Genomic DNA, 22,030 nt, shown 5'->3' with positions numbered 1-22,030 from the left:
GCTGTTAGAGGGCTATGGTTTCAGTTCATGCAGCTTCTAACATATTTTGTTTTTTATCAAGTTTATGCAAGGAGCCCATTGCTGTGCTGTCTGACTCCAGAGTGCCCATGTGAGGGCTGACAACCCCAAAAGTGCAGTGCCCACATTCCCAGGGCCAATTCCCTCTGCCTCACATAGGCAGGCAGTGTCAAACCAGGTAAGGGGGGAAATATTAGAAATTTAGCAACTTAGCACATGTGCAAACGTGCCAACAGGCAGGAGTCCTCAGAGCAATAAGATAAAACATTTCAAGTTACAGAACAAAATATTTTTTCTGGGGTACTGAAATACATGTCTTTAATGTGCTGTTACTGAGGTTTAGTGGCAAACCAGAAGGCTGTTTAAAAAATCCTTGCTTCATGTTGCTGTAGTCCACATCATTGCCCAACATATCATGAAAGACAATATTATCCAGCTTTTGAATTGGTTCAATACCAATTACTTTTCTGCTTCAAATATCAAGAAGCATTTTTCAAAAAAATTGGTTTTGCTTAGATGTTACAGAAAATAAAATTAGCAAACATCAGAACTCTGTCTTGGGAAATTTGCTGCAAAGCAGGTACAAGCCTAACAAAAGTAATTATAAGTGAGTGCTGATAATTTATTTACTGGGATAATGCCATTGTTAGAGATGTCAAAATCCTTGTTTATCTGTTTCTTTTTTATCTGCACAAGTTGTTTTTAGAATGGGTTTCCATGCTTCCAGCAGTAGGAGACTCCAAGTTTCTAATGAGGCTGTAAGAAGTACAAGGACTTTTCCATGGGAGCAGGGAACTGGAGTCACATTGGATTTTGGAGTGGAGCAGTCCCCATTTGAGTTTGGCCAGAGGATCTGTGTCAGACTGGGCTCCTGAGTGAACATTTATCCCTTTTCTGGGCTGCACCACATTGGGGTGGCCATGGAAGGGTTGGTTCATTAAGTGACTCTTGGAAAAACCTCTTGTGCAGGAGACAAGGGAAATGCAGCAGATCTGACGTTCAGTCAAGGACAGGTTCCTCTTTAGGGTGCCATCATGGAGCTCATATGGAGCTGCTGCCTCTGGAGAGCTCTAATTCCAGCAGGGAGCTGTGCTGCATCCCAAAGCAACAAAGTACATGTGCACTTAACAAACCCAAGCTCAGCTCCTTTTGCAAACCAAAATAAATTGTTTCCATGCCTGCCTGGATTCTAAATTAGCAGAACAAACAGTCATTTAAAATGAATGATTTCAAGTCAGAGGAATACAAATCAGAGGCTGTGTTTTCTCTCGTTGGAAAAATACTGTTCCAACAAAAAAAATATTACATAGGTTTTTAATCTTCTACAGATGGGATAGAAGATAATAAAGTGGTCAAGAGACAATATAACACATCTGGCTCCACATCTGACAATTCCAGATATTGACAAATCATTCTTTTTGGTGCTTTTACACATAGCAAGGGTTATCAAAGACCACATTTTTATTTGGCTTATGTGACCCTGCACCCAGAAAGATTTTACCCCAGAATCCACCAATATGGGCAGTTTCTGTGGTCTGTTGTGCTCTGCAGGAACCCCAGAAGCTCTGACAAAAGACATCCTTCAGGTTTTGCTGGAGAAGAGTGGTGGTGCAGGAGAAAAGGAGGAAGGAGTGCCTGTGGTGCCCTGGTTTGAAGGGGAAATAAAATAGAGGGATCAGGCAACACTAGCTGAGGCTTCACACAGAGCTGTTTGGAGTCCTTTCTACAGCTCTGCCTCAGCTGCTCCTGAGCTTTGGCTCTGTCTCTCTGCCATCCTCACAGCCACGCTTTCCTTCATCTTGCCAATAAATCATTTCTGCAGGAAGGAGGTCAGTGGGTGATCCGAGTTCAGAGGTCTTCTGAGGAAGTGTCAGTCCAGGCAGCAAAGCTGTTTGGAGCAAGTTATGAGAGGTTACCCTCGGGCAAGCAGAGATGTGTGATGAGCACATTACTCCAAAGGGAGCTCATCATTTGATACAGACCTCTGGAAGCAACCAAATTCCAATTGTGCATATTAAAACTCTGAATGCTTCAGGTCTGATTTAGGCTGCTGCAAAGTCAACAGGAGTCTCTCACTGCCTCCAGTGGGCTTTTAATGTGATCCTTATTGAATAAATAATCAAGAAGTAAACCTGCATAGAATCTGATTACCTGGTCTTCAGCCTCTGAATGAACTCTCTGCTGCATTATGGAATTACAGCACTGGCATGTGAGATCCCAGTGAACTAAGAGCAGAATTTCCATTGCCCAGCTGAGTACCTCTGGTCAGGCTAATGTCTGACTTCTGCTCTGAAATCACCAGTCTGTGTTACACAAGAGGTCAGACTCTCTGATTTACAACTGTCCTTTCTGCCTTTAATAATCTGTGATGAAATCTTTTATACATGAACTCTAAGTGGCTGCCAGTGCCTGCACCAGCTGCAAACCTGCCCCACGACCACTGACCCTTTCTGCAAGTCACTGGGGCTCCAAGGCTGCTAAGATGGAGCTCTGAGATGATCCAAAAGATCTCGTTTATTTAGCAGCACAGCTGTTTGTTATTCTGTCCAGGAGCAGCAAAGCTATCAATTGCACAGAAGGAAAACATTTTAAAGCACACTAAACAGCAAATAATCCTTTGCTCAGGATATTAAAATATCCCAAACCACAAATTTCTCAGTGTTATTATTTTGTAGCAGACACCTGGCACACCAGCCTATAGAGCAAGGAGGTGATGTGCTCATATCAAGTCTGGATTTAAAGGGGTTGTCCAGACAGCCTTGTGCAGTCTGCTTCCAGTCAGGAACTGCTTCTGGAGACCCTTTATCTCCCATCCATTGTCTTACAGTCACTGCCACATTGGAATGGCATGTTCTGTTCCCATGATGAGGCTGGATGTGTGGCCAGCATGCCTGACACAGACCACCTTGGGAGGGAGAGGGTGTCTGAAGCCAGTCCTTTACTCATTTATTGACTCACCTACCATTTTTGGGACTTGCAAAAATTGCTCTGATTGCTTGCTCCCGTGAGGTCTTTGCCCTTAGATTCTCAAAAGCCGTTTTTGAGGTGCTGACCAAGTCAAGATCTAAAGCAGGCTGACTACAAGATGTTCTGCTGTCATCAGAGGCTCCTGCAGGGCCAGACCCCCCCAGATATCACAGGTGCTGGCACAGAGGGGATTACTGAGGAGGGAAGAGGGCCTATAGGCATAGACAGGCCTATAGGCATGGACAGACAGACAGACAGACCCACTTCCCCTACAAAACCAAAAACTTACAGTTTGGTTTTTTAGTCCTTCAGCCAGCAGAAATATGCTGGTCACACTGTTGCATAAAACCTACTGATGTGGAAAAGAGTTAAGTTAAGACAGAGGATGAGTGGTGTCATCTGGCATGAAGTGTGAGATTTTGGAGACAAAGGAGGACAGATTCCTGCAGTGTACTGTGGAAGGATACTGGACATGACTTTGGGGGACATTGTCTGGATGTTAACAAGAGTCTTCATCTTATTTCCTGTGATCCTCTGACACTGTGCAATCATTTTCTAGCCCTGAAAATGATGGTCAAGGTTTGATAAAAGGTATAACTCATCAGTATGTGCAGAAGCCTCTGCAAAACCCAGATGGGAAAATGACCTTGATTCCTGCAGTTAAAGAGAAAATGAGGCTTGGGCCAGTTTAATTCCCAAGGTTGCACATTGATTTCATTGGAGGTGCCCTGGGGGTGAGTTTGATTCTCAACTCTTCCAAGTTTTCAAAACAAAGCAGAATCCAGGTGGGCGGCAGTATGGAACTAATAGGGGTTTTTTGTTTGGATTTTGGGGTTGGCTTTTTTTTGGTCAGTTGTTTTAGTACAAGCTACACATGATGTACAATAATTCCTGCAAATCTGTAGGAGCAGGCAGCTATTTTACAAAGAAAAAATAAAACTTTCACCTGGAACCAGCTCAGGTTTAGAGAGATTTCCTTTTATTGATGAACATGTCTTTCTGTTTAAAGTACCCCCAGCTTTGACTCTCAGGACTGCAGCCATTCTGTCTCTCTGCAGCCACCACCTGCTGATGTGTTTGCTTGTCCAGAAGAACATATCTCTGAAAGAAAACTGGTTTTACTGAATTAATATAAAGTGGGATCAAACTGCAGCAGTTCAAGTTAAATTTCTACATGGATATGGACTCCACAGTTTGGGTATGTCTACAGCTAGATTATTGTATTCCTTGGCCATTAAATATTTTCAATACTGAGTGTTTTTCCGATTTTAAATGCTACCAATTTATACAAGCCCTATTCAATCTGACAGATGGAATAAAATTCTGAAATAGTCTAGTGTTTGAATTTGGAGATTCAAGAATACAGAGGTGAGCATAGAATTTGGAACTTGAATTTGGTTTTACAGGTACAAAAATGAAAGTGGAATCCAAAGATGATAATTTGAACTGGACCCTTTTCCATGGCAAATTTAGGTCTCTCTGTACCCACAGGGAGTTTTTCCTGGGAAGTTCTGGTTCCACACCCTGAATGCACAATTTGAATTCAGATTCAGGTCCTACCTGGCAGCCCATTGACCTTGCTGGGAGAATCATATGAACTTGCCAGTGAAGGACAAGTCTCACAGTGCCCTGGCTGGGACCTTGTGAAAATTGATTACATTCTCATGTGAAAACTCCTCATCTGAAGCCCAAAGGAACTGAGCTGGGCGTCACCAGAGTATCCCATCTGTTTGTGAGATAACGTTTTCTGCTCCCACAGCAGAAGTCAGTTTTTCCTATTAGTTCTGCTTTCTGTGCTGTCTGATAGCAGGAAGAACAAAACCCAGTGAAAATTAAAAAATGAAGATAATGCAAAGTTAAACACACCTCTTTTTGATCTTCAAATTGAGTTGATGTCAAGTAAAGCTTTTTCCCTGTGCACTGTCTTGCTTCTTTGTTTAATGGTGAATTGAGTGAGACTATTTGATTTGCCAGCTTGTGCAGTAAGTTGGAAAATAAAATTAATAAGTGGCAGTGTCAGAGTCACAGCGTGTCAGTGACCCCCGTGAGGCACAGTTGAATCAGAAGCTCCTCACCTTTGCAGTGTCCTGTTATCCTGTGATCAGATCACAAGCTTTGTGACCCCAGAACCCCAGCCCAGGCTGGGCACAGCACAGCACAGCAGGGAGGGACATCTGTGCCTCTCAGATTTTGGGGTTCTTGCTATGGGCTCTGCACAAATCAGGGTCCAGGGAAGCAGAATTGCTCAGGACAATGAGCTCTGCTTTCCTGTCTTTCCTGGCATGTTTGGAGAGGCAGGAGGTGCCCTGGGGAGGTCTCTGTGAGGAGCTGAAGCCTGAGCAGGACACTCAGCTTGGGTTCCCACTGCTCTGCCCTCCTTGGTCAGGGACTGAGTGAGGAGAATCCCACAGGGAAACTCAGAGCTCTGGGAGATGAAAGGAGGCATCACTGTGGGTAGGAGACAGTACAGGAGCTGGATACAGAGGCTTAAATGTCACCAAAGTCCTTGCTGAGAGGCTGGCACTAACATGGACCCACTGGTTGCTTTTCTCCCTGCAATTTTTTTAGAGCTCAAGGAATTAAAATTCACCAAAGCCTGAATTTCTGAAAGTTATTAAGTCTGACATAATTTTTCTTTCACAATGTCCTTTAATTGGACTGACCAACATGTTCATCCTCCCCAGTGGAGGAACATTCTTTATTCCCCTTTATTCTTGTATCAAGCTATGAGAAAGAAGGGTTGTAACCAGCTCCCTAAGATGCAGATTGCACACAAGGGTAGCACAGCAGAGCCATCCTGCTTTCTTTACCGGCTCTGCTCAGTATTTAAACAGAGTTATTTGGTTCCCACGGGAGAATTGTGCTAGAATAAAGAAAGGCACAGCACGCAGCTATTATTGGGGCAGTGATTGTAATGAGCATGGAAAATGGAACAATATATAACCTATTCTTAATAGACTCTTGGGAGGGTTATCCTCTGCTATTCCTCTGATCCCACATCCAGAATTTTTATTTTTTCTAATAATTGATAATGCCTTGTTTTTTTCCATTTGTATTGCTCAGTAAACATTAACGGCATTTTCCACAGATGGATTATCCCTTTGCCTGCACCAGATTATTTTAAACAAAGCAAACTCCCTTGTTTCTTTTCAAGCAATTATTTGATGAGAGAGCCTGTCCTTTCCAAAAAGGACACTTGACCATGGAAGGTGAAATTTTTCTGCACTGAAACTACAGTTGTGGCAGCGGGGAATGCCCTGGAGTCTGTGTGAGCTCCCTGTGTCATCACCACAATTCCTGGTGAATGCTATGGTGAGATGGAGCCATGCTGGCCTAGACCTCCCCTACCATGGAGAAGGTGCCTGAACTCCAAGAGGGAGGCAGGCTGGGAAGATGTCCAACTTTCTGTGCATGCAGGACTTCATTATGCAACTCTCATGAATAGAAATCCTCTGTCCTGGAATGGAAGTTATTAAGCTTTAACTTTGTGGCCACAAATGTATCAGCAGTTTTGAGATCTTCAGGTTCTTAAATATGGTGCTTAAAATGTACCAGCCTGGCTATGGAATTTTTGGGGGATTTTTTTTTCCCTTAATAAAGGTGTGTAAGAAGAACCTGGGGAAATTGAAGGGGGCCATGGCTGTAGCTCAGCAGCTGAAGCAGAGCAGTCAAGCTTAACTCAGTGCAGGTGAGGAGGATGTGAGCCTTAATGCCTTCTGCTCCATGGAAACAGCCTCCCATCCACTTCAAGGCTGAAGCATTGCTGGTGGGAGAGGGAAAACAGGAATGCCATGGAAACATCTCTGCTTCACTAAGGAAGTGCAGTGCTGTCTCTTTTGGTTTTACTCCTAGGTGTGTGCTGTGGGTCATCCCACAGCGGCAACTAAACATTTTGTTTCAGTTTTGGGAGAGGAATCTCTCCCTGACACTCACTTGTGTCTTTTCTTGGTTTTTATTTCCTTGATGCAGTGACATGCAAACTGATCCTTGCCATCTAGGACCAGGGCTACACTATGCCCCAATTAATAGAGTTTTAGTGCTGGACATGTTTTGGGGCCAACATCTCCCCTATATTAAAAGTAATGTATTTTATTGCACACCCATTAGAAAAGGTTGAGTTTGTGTGCTTTAACTGATGAGAATTCTATGCCTTCTTTGTTGTAGGAAGTGTCATCCTCAAGATGTTTCTCATGCCTATCATGCACGCAGGCTGCAGCCTGGCTAGCGTGGAACCAGCAGGACGGCACTCCTTGGTTCCTGCTGGTCCTGCTCAGCCTCGGGTGCTCGCACCATCACTTTGCTCAGGGTGTGGCAATGACACCTTGCTGGGCAGGAGCTCTCCTGGTGCACAACCGGTGCAGTTTGAGACACAGAGGTGTAAAGTGAAGCCCGTGACAGCTTGAGGGATTGCGTGGGCCTTTATCAGCCAGAACCTCTCTGAGCGCAAACACAGAAATGTTGTTGACAGACAACTTTCATAAATTGCTTTGTTGAGTGTCAGCTTCACTTCACAGCACATTGTCACATGCCAGTGCTGACACTTGTGGCAGAACTTGCTGGCCCAGTATGGCATGCTCGTCTGTAGCTTTTTCTGCATTTTCTTCCTAAGAAAATCCTTATGGTCCAAACTGGAGCCATTTTATCAGGTTTTGTCCTTGATGCATGGGTGAGAGGGGATGTTTTGCACAGTGTGTGCAGCCAGAACCATGCCTACATCACAATTAAAAATGGGGTGAAACAAAATGAATGCTTTTAGTGTACTCATATTTCTGTGCTGTATTTTCTTCTGCTGGATTTCTAATGCTCAAAATCTTTTATAGGAGCATCTATTACTCAGAGAGCAAAGGTTTGCTGCCGCCTTAGCAAAGTTAACAGTAGTTATGGGCCAGATTAGAAGAAAACATCCTTCTTTTTTATCATTTACTTTTCTGAGGCGTTTGCCCAAAGCCATGCCATCATGGCAAGGAAATTTGTCCTGCTAGTATCACATAGAGCCAGACAAGGGTTGAGGTCACTATGATGTTAAACTGAGTCACAAAACTTCCTAAATGGTTGCTGTATGTGTGGCTAAAGAAAGGAAAAAAAGAAACATCACTCATCAAGACTTTAACACCAAGTAAGAAGAGCGAGAAGCAATGAAGAGACTGTAGGAACTTCAAAGTACACAAAAAAATTCTCTGTGGATTCCCCTTTTCCCTGAAAATCGGGAAGCAGCAGATGGATAATCAAGAAAACTCACATCACCTCCTTGAGATAAGGCCTGGGGACAGAGCTTGCAAGGCACTTGAGTAAAAAAAACATGCAGGAAGCTGTAGATGGTATCTGCAAGCTGTGGATCCCCTGGATTTTCCCAGGCACCTGGAGGGTGTTGGGTTACCTGGAGTCAGCAGCTGGTGCAGGTGCTCACTGTGCAGCTGGGCTGTGCAGCCTCACTGTGTTTGGGTTATCCTGATGATGGGTTATCAGGAGTCCCTGCATTACACCACAAGCTGACTTTTGCAGCTTCCTAGAGGTCAGGAAAAAACCCCAGTATTTCCTCAGGGTTTTTGTCATGGTTTATGCCATAGGATGGGGCTCATGGTTAAGAAGGGAGCAAGGAGAGCCAGCACTTAATTTCAACACATGGCAGAAGACCTGCTCTGAGGTGGTGCAGACACTGGGTGAGAGCAGGAGCAGTTGGCTCTCCCTGTGGGCAAACTCAGTGAGTGTCATGGGAAAGTGATTAGCTCAAATACCTTGGAACAAAGGAGCAGATTATTTTGATATTTAGGCCTGAATATGGCATTTGTTGTTATGATTTGGCCAAAGAGTATTAATAAGGCAAAAGCCCAGTGGGGGAAGTGGTAAGTGAGTCCCACAATGGAAAAATTAGCACATGGTAGGACTGGGTCTCCTGTTGCCCACAGCTTTTTGGGGCTTAGGCAAAGGGTACCCTGCACATAAGGCCACAGTAATTTTCAGTCTCATGATGGAACTGCTCTAGATGATGTCAATGCCCTTGGCTAGCTGCCATGGCAGGGTGCAGAAGAGGCTGTGGTATCAAGGTGTGTTGGGGGTGTTCCATTCTGTGCTGGTGCTGGGCTTTCCCTCCACTAGGGCAGCAGGAAAACCTGTGGCTCAGTGCCTAAACAATGGTCTGATGTTTGGTGACTCGCACAGCTCAGGATCCTGCTAGCTCAACATGTTCGCCTTGAGGCTCCATTTCTTTGAGTGCACAGGTCTCCAGTGATCCTTTAATTTGGGATGCTCTCTAGTTTGTGAGGGAGATGAAATATAGGCAGTGAATTACATCATATGGGGCTGGGTGTGTGCTCCCAAGCTGAACATGTGTCAGTGGCCTTGCTGCAGTGCTGTGGGGCTGGAGGGCAGCAGGAACCCACTCTGACCCGATGTGTAGCACAGGGGGATTGCCCGCTCTAGGTGCAGCATTGGGCAGCAGAGCTGGGGGAAGAGGCTTTTATTTCAAGGTTTTAGCTTTTCCAAAATACAAAAGGACGTGCTTGAAATTCATTCCTTCACACTGATCCTGGGAATCCTCCATAACCTTGAGCTCTGGCTGTCTCTTTGCTCACCGAGCCCTGACGCGCCCCAGCATCGCCTCGTGTGTGGGGAGGGAGTGAGGGAGGCTCTGGGGCAGAAGTGACTTTGCAGGAGCACCGTGGCCAGCCCTGGCACAGCCCTGGCACTGCCCTCTCCCTGGCACTGCCAGCAGCAGCTCTGCCTGTGTGGCTGCCAGCCAGCTGAGGCACTGGCTGGGACGGCACAGGTGCCTCCACAATTAAGGTGGTATTTGAAATTTCACAGGTGCCCGTTATGAGTGATGCAAACACCCACTCAGTGTGTAACTGCAAGGCTTTAGGCTGGTTCCCTGTGTATAAAGAACTGTTCTGTTCCCTCTCCAGGCCCTTGAGTGATTGCTTTTTTCCTTTTGTTTTCACCTCTCGCAGGGCCTGTGCCCATGGCTGAGCAGCAAAGGCTTCCCAGGCCCCTCACCCAGGGCAGTGCCTGTTTTTGTCACAGCAGCTCCAGCACTGCTGCTGCTGCTCGTGCCCAAAGTGGCCAGAGATGAAGCAATGTGTGTGATCTGTAACAGGGCACCCACTGCCCACCCTGCCCTGCTTCAGTCCCACCCAGCAGCGAGGGTTCACTGCTGACCCCCCACCCACAGGGAGAGAAAGCACCAGACAAGGAGAGCCTTGCCAGTCCCCACTAAAGCCCTGGTTGCTGTAGATGGGCTCAGCACGGGGCATCCCTCACCCCACTGCCCTCCTGCTGGCCTTTTCCCACTTGGGAACTCGTTACCTCTGAAGTGCTGCTGCAGCATCTGCAGCCCTGGCACTGGCAGGACTCGTGCCCACACCCAAATCCAGGCTGCTGCAGCACCTCAGGGCCTCAGACCATCACAGTGGTAAGGCTGGGGACTGGAGGGGTTTGCAGCCTCTGCTTTGAACATGTGTGGTATGTGTGGAGCCAGAACATTTAGGGAGACCCCAGCTGCTAGAAGGAAATGTCCTCACCCTGGCACAACTGGACAGGCACAACCACCCATGTTCCTCTACACCTGCTCCCTCCTAGGCACACCCACCCCCACATCCCTCTTTCCATTGCTCAAGTCCTGTTACCCTCTCATACAGCACATGCCTTACTATTTCCATCTGACAGCAAGGATTTCAGCAGCATTTCTTGATCTGTTTCATATTTTAAAGCAAGCAGCTATCCCTCCTGCCCTTTATGTCCTAACTCTACCCTAATAAATATGATTGCTTCATCCTGTGAGACCTGAAAACCCATTTCTGAAATTCCCCTGGCAACTAATACAGTAAAACAAGCATATAAATAATTATGATAGAAAGGCATAAAATGCCAGACTTGGGTCAAATATACTCATGGAGTGACATTAGCAACAAATAACTACGCAGGGTTTGAATGTAGATGGAAAAGGCTGAATAAAGAGTAGCTACTTCATTGCCCATAACTGCCAGGCTCCTAATTTGGGCAGGCCATATTTTACTGATAGCAGAGCAAACACAGTCATAATGTACCCCTACCTTTCCTGCTTTGTGAAAAATCCCATCCATCCCCAGGGAAGCAAGGATGTAAAAAATAGCGGTGTGAACGTGAGGTGAAAGGATAAGACAGAAAGCACAGTCACAGGATGCAATTCCCATGTGTTTGTTGCACATCATATGCTAAGTTCAATTTTCCAAAAGCTTTGTTTTATTTTTAAAGGTAACATCTTTATTATTATTATTATATTTATTAGTTATTATTATTATTATTATGCAGAGATGAGATTTTTCCCCCTTTGATCACAGAGCAAACAGTTTGCTTTTGAAAATGTTAATGGAGTCCTGATTTAAAACATTTTTTCTTCACTTTTTTTTTTGTTGTTGTTGTTTTTTAAAACGTTGCAACAGGCAGGATCTGGGTTTCGATTTTCTCGTCCTACACAAAGAAAGATTCTGGAGTTCACACTCCAAGCCACTACCGGTAGGTCCTGCCTTGCCCAGTTGTCATCATCTCAGTGTGGTTTCGCCAGGTGGGGTGGGTAGGTGGGTGGGAGGGGAGGAGTTGGAAGAAGGGAGGGTATTTGTCAGCTATGTCGAGTCTTGGTTAACAACTTTGCCTCCATTCATGGTTGGTGTCCCTGAACTTTTCCTTGAGCGTCCTTGTTTTTCTCCAATTTCATGCAGCGATGGCTCTCTGTACATGCACACTGCAAACACAAGAGACTCCCATTAACAGCCCTGAAGTCACACACAGTCATGACCATAACAAATTATTTCTTTGTACATGATGTTAGGTTCCAGCCCCATTGCAAACACACACCCACACACACCCACACTTACAAAACCCCAACTGACCCAGCAGCAGATCGTGTTACCAAGCAGGAACTGTTTACTTGCCCTTGCTGCCATTTGCTTCTGTCTCTGTATTCTTTCAAAGGCAGAGAGAAACAGCAGATTGACTGCTCACAGATAAATCTTTCTAGTTTTTATGTGCTTTATAGCTTTTTCATGTTATATTCATATAGATAAAATAACCATTTTAGCTCACAGAGCCATGTACTGCCTTGAGATGCTGATTACTATCTAACAACAGGTTCAGGAATGACCCGGTTCCAGCCCTTGACCTGCCATCAAAGCCCTTGAGAGACCTGAATCAAAACTACACCTGCAGCTGAGCCACGAAGGCTTTCTGGGTGTTGAGCTGTGGATCTGAAGTGGTGACTCAAGCCCATTTGGCTCCATCAGCCAAGAGCCAAGGTCTGCTCTCAGCACTTCCTATTTATTCCTCAGTAAATCAAGCCAGCCAGCCAAGGTCAGGGCTGTGAGCAGACACATGGGATGAGTTCAGTGACAGCAAGTCAGGAGCTGTCCCAGCTTTCTGTGGTTGTCTGGCAGCACCTGAGAGCAGGGTGCTGGAGGGCACCTTCTCTCCAGACCCTGGCTATGCAGTGTGTGTCCTATAAAAATGAGCTCGCTGGAGCCCAGACAGCCGGAGGAGGCAACGTCTGCCCAAGGCATGGCTCATCCCCACGTCCTGGGCAGGACAAAGCATTTATCCAGCTCACCATGTGGACTAAGTCCTCATGGCTGTCCTCGTGCCATGTGAGGTGTGCCAGAGCAGGGGCACGAGCTGTTCACACCAGGGAGAGCATCTCTGATGAGCTCACTGCAAATGTGGCAGGGTGCAAATGAGATTGAAAGAGTAAGGCATCTCAAGGGCAGGCACAGTGGAGTTGAGAACATAAGGCAGGTCCAGACTGCAAATGTCATGTCCAGATCTTTGCAAAAATTAGGAAATGAAGAAATGATTATGTACTGCTTCACTTTGTGGTTATCACATCACAAACAATGGCACAGAGCTCCAACACAGGGGAGAGCCTATCAGGGTTTGGTTCTGGGTAATCAACAAGAATAAAACTTTAAAAATTATCTGAAGAAATGGAAAAAACCAGCCCATGTACAAAAAGGCAATGTAAGCATTTGCATCTATAATCTCCCTTGATTTGCAAATAAATCCCAGCAATTAGAGGCAGGCTGAAAATGACATTATTGCTCGGTGCTTTTACTCCTGACTAGATAAACAGTTACAGCACTGTGCAACAATACAGGACAAAGATAAAGTGCAGTCAACTGTGTATTAATAGGAGGGATATTGAATTGAATATATGAGCAGTGAAAAAATATTACTTTTCACATAGCATATTTTTCATGCAAAGCTTTCAAAGCAGTTTAGACACACAAACACACACACACACAGGTCCTCCCAGCAAGCCTGAAAGGAAGTACTGCTCTGCAAACTGTTACTGCAACTGGAGCCATTTTTTCATGAAATTTAGAAGGAAAAAAGAGAAAATGAAGGAGTTGTCCCATGGGTTTGGGCCAGGGTGAGCTGTGTCAGGACTGCCCATCAGGTCCAGACAATGGATGCTGTCTGCATGCTGCAAGAACAATGTGTAACATGGCAGCAACAGATGGAAAAGGGCTCTCACATCCCCTTTCAGTCCTGAGCTGCCCCTCACACCTTGGGGAGGATCACTCAACAACGTGGTGATGGTGAATTTGCCTGTTGGGGTGAAGTACCCAATAAAATCCTAAAGGAAGTATGAAATGGTTAACAACAGAGGAAAACCCATGCCCTTGTGATTTCTTAGCCTGAGCTGCAGAGTCTTTGGATAGCACTGAGGGTGTGCTTCACTGCTGTGACTCACCTTATTCTCGGCTGTGATGTTTGCCCAGCAGAATTATGTATTTGTGCCAGTGTTGTCCCAGTGCCCCTGACGTTCCATACACATAGTTTTGTCTCAAGTGCACTGTTGCCTTCATCCTGACCTCCCTCATCCCAAGCTGGAGCTGGAGGGACCTCCATGAGTTCTTCCCCCAGAACCAAGCTCATCTCACTCACACCCATCCCCAGTAACCCATCAGGCTGGGTCAGATGAACCACAAGGACTGAGCCCAGGTGAATGATGCAGCAGCACCATGGCATGCAGCCTTTCCTCAACTCCCTGCCTCTCACCACGGCCTTTGGCAAAAACCTTGAGCTGCCAACAAGGCCCACAGAGTAAAGAATATAAACCAGGCTACTGAAGTAAACATTTGCAGCTACAAATGAAGGAAACCCTGAACCTGACAAATAGGGCAGGAATTATAAGTTTTATCTTCCAGTCTAGTGCAGGACACAAATACTGCTGTGGGGCATCGTGTGAAGACTGCTCACACTGAGTTTTTCAGACAAAGCTGTCAAAGCCTCTGTACCAGACAGGCTGTGCCAACAGCCCATGCCAGAAAATCGGTAGCAGTATAGGACAAGCATATTTTCAGTATTTAGACACACCTATAGGATCAGTGCATGCAGTACTTACGTGGCATCATGCCTGGACATTCTCCTACTCAAGAGGCTTTGCACATGTGCTGAGCAGTGGCCATGGCTGTAAACCCCTGCACTGTGGCACACAGATGTGCACACCTGCATCATCTGCACAGGCACAGGGCTTCAAGGCCAGCCCAGCACGTTGTGCAACACAGGCTCCTGGACTGCAGTTTGCTCCTCTTTGCACTGAGGAATTCTGAGCGTGACTCACGCAGGGAGATGTTAGTCATGGATGGGGAGGGGGTGTTTGCAAACGGACCCGTGTGAGTGCCCAGATCCTCACAGCTTTCAAAGTACATCGCTGGGCTCCAGGACTTGCAGCACTCACTGCCAGGTCTCTTTGGGATCCCTCTGTGTGTATGTGTGTGTAGACACACTTCTCTGTCACCTGCACTGAGGTAAAGCAGCAGCAGTGTGACAGTCATGCCCGGACACCTGGGAGGTCTGCTGGAGCACACAGCACAAGGAGCTTTGGAAGGATGAGCAATTCAGCTAGAACAAGAGCTCCCTCCCTGCTTTGCCTTGCTTCTCCCACCCACCCACACCCACACACCTAGCCAAATACAGCCCTTAATGTCTAGAAACCAAGCTATTGCTTTGGAGTTTCAATCAGATAATCAGCTCCTATGCCCCAGATTCTAATCAACACATCCATATTCATGCTTTATTTGGAAAGTGCTGTTAGCTTGATCTGCTGAAGACCTGCAAGTATTAATGGAAGGGGGTGAACGCAGTGGAGCTGTGCCCATGTCTGGTTCTTGTGGCTTTTGATTCCCTGCTCTCCTGTGAAGCAGCAGTGCCTGCCACTCACAGGCACAAGGGAAAAATCTGCACAAAGATCAGATCAAAATTAGGAAGGAGACTGAGGGTACAAGTGAGGAGGACGGGGGTGGCAGGGACCATACTTCCTGAAGGCAAAGGCGTGGAAGGGGCTGCCTGTCACCCAGAACAGCTCAAACTCTTGCCTACATGCTGGCACAGGATCACACTCTCATTTCTGTTTCCCAGACACGGCACTGGCACATCACCCACATGATGACACTGAAATCACCCTGGGCATCAGGGACTGCCTGAGTTTGGGAAGCATCGTTTTGCATCCTGACCCCACCATTTCTCACTTGGCATCACTGCAAGTTGAGGAGGTTCAGGGGATGCAACAAACTCCCTTTCCTTTCTCTAGAATATGGCAAAAAGCTTATTAAGCACATTAGACATTTTCCATCTATCCATCTTCACTCTGTGTCTTCCCTTGTCTCAGACCTTTGCGAGTCAGGAGGAACCAAAACTCTTCTAAGCTGCTGTTCAGCAGGTGGGCAGCCCTGCAGGATCACCGTGTGCCCAATGGTGCCAGAATGGGCAGGACTGGAAGCACATCCTCTGGTAGCAGCCCTGCAGGCTCCTTGCCTGCCTGCACAGATACCACAGCTCTGGGTGTTGGTATCTGCCCGAGTGGCTGTATTTGCCAATGCTTTGGTGCAGGGAATTAACTGCCTGAGCAGCAGCACTCAGGGACACCAGGGAGTGAGTGATTAGGCATCCTCCTTTTCTGCCTCTAATTACTGTGTTCTAAATCCCAGCTGATGCATTTCAGAGGCATGTGAGCTCATGTCTATCTGGTGTGAAGACAGACACGTAAAATGTGAAGGATGTTGCCTGGTGGAATCACACTTTGTTCAGATAAGAAAGACAGCACAGGATGGCAAAAAGCCAAGCAAAATCATGGTTAAAATACAGCACATTTGCCATCTAATAAGATGATTGAGAGTCTGATAGATGAACAAGTGAGTTAGTGTGGCATAAAAAACATACCAAAGCCTGCCCACCTGGAAGACAGACCCAAGACAGGAGCTGTGTTAGCAAAGACTTATAGAGTGTGGAGATGTTAAGGTTTGATTTTTTATGAATACTTTTTAGGATGTTGGGAAAGTAATGCTGTACTACGAGCAGGTAGTAACAGGACAAGGGAGAACAATTTTAAATTAAAAAAGGAGAGATTTAGGATGGACATTAGGAAGAAATTCTTCTCTGTGAGGGCAGTGAGGCACTCCCACAAGTTCCCTAGAGAAGTTGTTGATGCCCCATTCCTGGAAGTGTCCAAGGCAAGGCTGGATGAGGTCCTGAACAGCCTGATCTGGGGAAGGTGGCATCTGTCCCCACAGCAGGGGATTTGGACTAGATGTTGTTTAAGGTCCCTTCCAACCCAAGATTTCCTGTGACTCTATGCTTTATGTATTAAGATGATACCTTTGAAGTCTTTTCACAAGGCCTACTGCATTTTTCTAGTCAACAGTCTTGTACTTTAAAACATCTGAGGACTGCCTTAGCAAAATTTGGATGTTATTTCCCTGAGGAATGACACTGGGAAGAATCTGGCTGCTTGGATACTCATCAGTGGTAATAAATGGATCCACACTAGTCGTTAACAGGTCACCTTTGTATCTGAGACATGCTCACATCATGAGGGCTGAGGTGCCATAAATTCAGAGTTAGGGACTGCTCTGCTGACTTGGAGGAAGTTTTCTGCTTCTGTGGCCAGATTTGCCACCCTAAATGTTTTCTAGTTTGGGCCAGGAGAGAGAGGAAATGTAACTCTTTGGGACAGTTACGTTTGGAAATTATGTCTTCAAGAAGAAAGAAATATGAGTAACAGAGCACATCCACAGTATGCATCTGATAATATTCCTACTTAAATGACTGGAAACTTCTCACATTGAGATGGATTTGGATATTGAGAAGAACAAAAGGCACTATGGATGGTAGGATTGTTCCAGCACTAATCATTACAGACACTTAAAGAGACTGAAATTTCTCTAAAAGATTGCTTGTTGTCCAAATGACAATTATACTCAAGCTCATTTCTTGTGCAGTCTAGTTCAATCTTGATGTCTTCCTTTTAGGGTTCATTTAGCTTGAATAATCAGGGATCAGAAATAAAAATATCAAAAGAAATGTGTTGCGTATGTGTGTTTTGAAGCAAAACTGGCACCACACAGTACATCAACTGCTGCCTACCAGGCTGTTTGCCTTGGCTGTGCCTGTGCACAGATGGGAGAAGAACTTAACGTCTCCCCTGTTATTACTTAGTAAGTTTTTTGTGCTTTTATATTGATTAAGCTTAATCTTATTTCCAAAAACAAACAAATCCTACCTACACTAAACTAAAAAAAACTCCTACCGACCAAAACCCAAAACTTTTCCAGTTGTATCTGTTGAATTTTGTACAAAATACCTCCAGCCTCCTGCCAATCTACGTGAGTCAAAACACTGTGAGTGTTTAGCACAGCAGAAAGCTGTAGCTGCTAAAAGCCATAGATAACACACATCCATACATAGATGCCACTGCGTATATATGCATATGTGCTCCCATGAGTATTTAGAAATAATCTGTGAGGCTATTTCTTATTTATGTATAAGTTTTCTGTCCATTTGCAATTTCAAGGAGACTTCTGAATTCAGAGAGCAGGATGAAGCAATGGGAATCAAATGAGCTTAGGGAGCAATCTGGGCTTTTTTCTCTTTCCCTTCCCTGTGAACCCTTTCTTCACTAAACTGCTGCATAGTGTTTCTGTATATCAGAAACAGCTGGGAAGTTTCATCTCAGATATAACTGCTATTGAGTGGTAGGTGAAGTGATTCCTAGCAATGGATGTGGCACTTCTCCTTCCCAGGGGGAGCAGATTCCTCCTTGCACACATTCCTGTGTCAGCCATCACGGGACAGGGCTAATGCTGGTGGTGGTATCCAGCAGCAGGAAACCTGGGGGTGTGACTGTGGATGGAAGCTGTGTCCTGAATAAGCAGCAAAGCCCACACACTGGGGCAAGCCACAGCATTCTGCTGAACTGACATGCAAATACAACAGGAGAGTGCTTTGAGTATTTCCTTGGAGTCATAACAAAGAGAAAGAAGCTGGGTAGGAATTGTCCCTTTTCTGTAACATCTCTGCTTGCAAGCTCTGCTCCTGGGGACTTTGATGGACGTGGTGCAGAGAAGTCACGTGGAAATGAGCAGGTTTTACTCCAACCCTCCCCGCAAGCCTCTGCTACCTACAATGAATCTCAGGCTTGGGAACAGAGTCCTCCGTCTGGAGTCCCAGTCCCAGACAGCTTTGGGAAGCTGACACGTGCCTTGGCTTGGGAGACTGCCAGCTCTTTGATGCAGCAGCGCTCACAAAGCCTGACTGCAAAGCGTGTGGAGGAGGGAAGGAGTGGAGGAGCCCTTAATTTGGCTGCCAAGTTCCAAAGCTCTCGCTGCTCAGAGGTTATGTGACAGCTGTGATTGAGGCAAGTGTGGGAGGATGCAACTGCGGGAAAGGGAAGCTCTCGGGCTGGGCTGGGTTATTCAAAATGAAAGCCAGAGCGGCATTTGTTGAAATGAGATCTCTGCTGTGGGTCAGGCAGCTCTGTTAAAGCAAGGCTTTCCATGAGGAGAGCCACAGGAATGGCCTAGTTTAATGAATGCAGAAGGAAACTGTTGAGCTGTTCAGCAGACACTGTGCATGCTAGATTAAAAAAGAAGCCTGGATTCAAAGGACCCCACTGATCAATGCCAACACCCAGCCAGGCAGAGAAGAAATACCATAGGAGGTGGAACCCCAGCTGTGAGAGCTGGTGCTTGTAAAAGACTGTCCTCGTGGTCAAGGCAAGAGAGAAGCTGGTGACCAACCCCATGCCTGAAGCAGGCCCTGTTCCGTAGCAACACACCAGGGCTTAGGGTACCAATCCCACTAATGCCTCTGATAAACAACAAAGGGCTCCTGGATGCAGAGAAGCTGTTGAAACCAAGCACAGGACAAGCAGCTCCAGGCCATTCTCTGCTCTTTCAACATTTCCATTTCCTGTGCAAAGCCCACAGATACTCTGGGAATGCTTCACTGAATTTCTCTAATGCTTTGCTTCAGATGGTCTTTTCCTTACACAGAACTTCTCACCCCTGAGCTGGGAAGCTTTTAAAAAGGCCACTGCTGTGTGGAGAGAGCTCTGGCCTCCACCACTTGTGAGTGGCACCTGTTAGGGGAGCATCAGTTCAAACCTTCTCCCACAGCCAGCATGGAGTAGTGAGAGGGAGCACAGAGCTGTGCAGCCAAGGCCAGCTCCAGGCTACTGTGTCCCTCACGGAGACAAATGCCAGGAAAAAGATGGGGTCAGAAAAGATATCTAGCTTGAGGATCAAAAAGTAGTGCTTTTCCCAAGAAAGAGATAAAAATGCTGTTTCCAGAATCAAGTTAGTACCTATTAAGTACTGGGCTTACCACACTATCTCTCCATTTATTAGGGGCCAGCCCACAAAAAGCAAAATGTCCTGGCAGGAGCCTGAGGCGCACTTCAGAGAGGGTACAGGCATCTGCAGGAGGGCAGAACTTCAACTCCATGACTTTCACTGAAACCTCACACTGTGACCAAGACATATAGCATGACAGCATCCCATCTAACTTTGGACAACAACTCTACCCCACAGTGACTAACTAGGATGTCTTTACAGATGAGGGAAACAGATTTAATCTCAGGGTAGACATAAAAAGAACATCCACAGCTGTGCTGGTAGGACCCATTTTTCTTCTGTTACTATGAATGGAGTGCCAAAGTCTAAAATCAGGTAAGATGAATCCTGTCTCTACTGACTCTATATGGGACTGGAAATCTACTGAAATACACTGGCAAAATCCTCTGAGAAGAAAACATTATGATCACTGCTACATCACATTCCTTTGGAACTGCTAGCTGCTTTTCTTTACCAGTAATTTCTTGGGCTGCTGGGCTTTTAAATTCATCCTTTAGCACCCCAAAGCTAAGAAACCCCTTTGAGGCTAGAAGGAAAGCAGAGGAAATGCTAACAATGCAGCCCAGCACTTACCTGAAGTGCTACAAACATTTCTTCTTGCTTTCTGGTCTCAAAGCCCAACACCCCCACCAGGAAACCCCAACTCTGAAGTTGTTACTTTCCCCTACCCAAACTCCACTGAGGGAGAAAGGGGGTAGATTCCATACCTTCAATGGGTTTGGGTACAAAATGTGATGAGGGTTTGGTTTTTTTCACTCGGTTTCCCTTCATAATTTGACCTTCTTTATTGAGTCCCAGGAACCACGCTCGTCCCGATTCCTGCTGCCGGTACAGCGTGGAAGAATAAATAACGTAGTAGTTTTCAAAGACAGATTCTTTAAATTTGCACTCTGGTGTGAAAACATCCTGCAGTAAGAGAGAGAGAGAGAGAAGAAGAAAAAGCAATGGAAGAATTAATAATCACGGATTTTCTAAATTAGGCATCACTGAGTGATACACAACAGTCACGCATTGCAGTTAGCAACAGAAAACAACAGGCATCAGCAATGCCGGCTCCAGCACTAACACCCATGTAGACAACTCCCAGCTGAAAGGAAAGGCTGTCCTTCCCTGGCAGAGCTGGGCTTTGCAAAACAGCCCACAGTGAACAGGCATGAAAAATGTGCAGGAAAAGTCAAAAATTTACCAGGATTTAGACTTTACTACTAAGCAAAAGAAAGAAAAAGAGAGTTGAGAAGCAGAGACAGCCTTGCTCTTCCTTATGCCTTCCCCTGGCTTTGCTCATACCTTCTCTGATGGGCAAATGTACAATGCTTGTTGTCTAAAATATTGAGGTTGCTTCAAATTCTTAGAGGCAAAAGGCAGTTTATTGAACCATTTAAGAGGATTCACAGAAATGAGAGTACAAAAGCAAGGAAACCATTTAATTTCAAAAGCGGTATGAGGAAATGCTGGCACAAAGCCTGGAAATCTTTCAATAAAGAGAAAGAAGTAATTTTCAAGATTTCTGGCATAAGTATTTCTGCAGATACCGAGAAGCATTTCCACACCTGCCCTGGAGCAGAGCACATATGGATCTGTCCAGGACATCCCCTATGCCTGTGATGGCTGTGGGAGAGGCTGTGCCATTGCCACTTGCCCTGGCTTTGCATGAAGTCTCCAGGACAAAACTACACTCAGCTATGGACTGGTACTTGTTATGTCCCAGTGCTCAAGATTTTCAGAACAGAGAAACATTAAACCTCTTTTAAAAGATCTGGCTGGCCAGGGGATTCTGTAAGAGTGGGTTCCCCAACCTTCAGTGAGTTATATGTGATTGTTAGTGAGTTGGGTTTTGTTCCCAGACTTTGAGATCGAGCAGAAAACCTATCCTAGCCAAACAAATTCTCCCACTAATTTTCTAAAAAACAATCTTGCAAAATAAGTTCAAGCCACAATGAAAATTCATTTTCTGAATCAAAAATGTTTCAGCAAAAAAATCCCTTCTTACAGGTCCCAGACAAGGCATTTCTGAGGCCTTGAGTGAGTGAAGGCAGGTGCTTCTACAGGCAAGTGATGCTCCGTCCCAAACCTCAGCCATTCCCAAGTCTTTGGGATTTTCTCCAGCCTTGCCAATGCAAAACCCATGACCAACATTGAGCACAGCATCTGGAGTAATGCCACGTGTTCACTGCAGACCTTGTTTAAGAGCAAACATTCTGAACACTCAGCAAACCTCAGGAACGTGTTCCCAAGTGATCTGGGGGTTATATAAAGTGTTGCTGGTGTGACAATAAATCCAGTGTGCAACAGACCCGCAGAGACTGGCAGGCTCGAAGCTACAGAAGATAAAGCACAGCAGAAAGCACAGAGCTGTGCTGCACACGTGAATTCTGCATCAATCATTA

At 45.8% G+C, this 22,030-nt stretch overlaps 1 protein-coding gene and 1 long non-coding RNA gene across 13 annotated transcripts in view; one reads left to right on the top strand and one right to left on the bottom strand.

The window, feature by feature from the left end:
- The window catches only part of LOC106629302 (uncharacterized), a 133,896-nt gene extending 113,365 nt beyond the window's left edge, over nt 1-20,531 (top strand). For 3 of the 10 annotated variants that reach the window (XR_012581647.1, XR_012581648.1, XR_012581649.1), the window contains one exon: nt 62-7,140. This is a non-coding gene — a long non-coding RNA (uncharacterized LOC106629302). The other 7 variants (XR_012581644.1, XR_012581643.1, XR_001332550.3 and 4 more) reach the window with 7 other exon arrangements.
- FGF12 (fibroblast growth factor 12) overlaps nt 11,507-22,030 on the bottom strand; it is a 217,903-nt gene continuing 207,379 nt past the window's right edge. For all 3 annotated transcript variants that reach the window (XM_005484930.4, XM_005484929.3, XM_074547209.1), the window contains 2 exons: nt 20,351-20,549; nt 11,507-11,701 (listed from right to left, as the gene is read on the bottom strand). In XM_005484930.4, coding sequence (XP_005484987.1) covers nt 11,583-11,701; nt 20,351-20,549 — 318 coding nt within the window. In that variant the 3' untranslated portion in view covers nt 11,507-11,582. The remainder of the gene's footprint in view (nt 11,702-20,350; nt 20,550-22,030) is intronic.

The sequence above is a fragment of the Zonotrichia albicollis genome, chromosome 9 (assembly GCF_047830755.1).
Source record: "Zonotrichia albicollis isolate bZonAlb1 chromosome 9, bZonAlb1.hap1, whole genome shotgun sequence".
NCBI classification, from domain to species: domain Eukaryota; kingdom Metazoa; phylum Chordata; class Aves; order Passeriformes; family Passerellidae; genus Zonotrichia; species Zonotrichia albicollis.
Note: the sequence above shows the minus strand (reverse complement) of the source record. Positions and strands in the feature narration are given on the sequence as shown.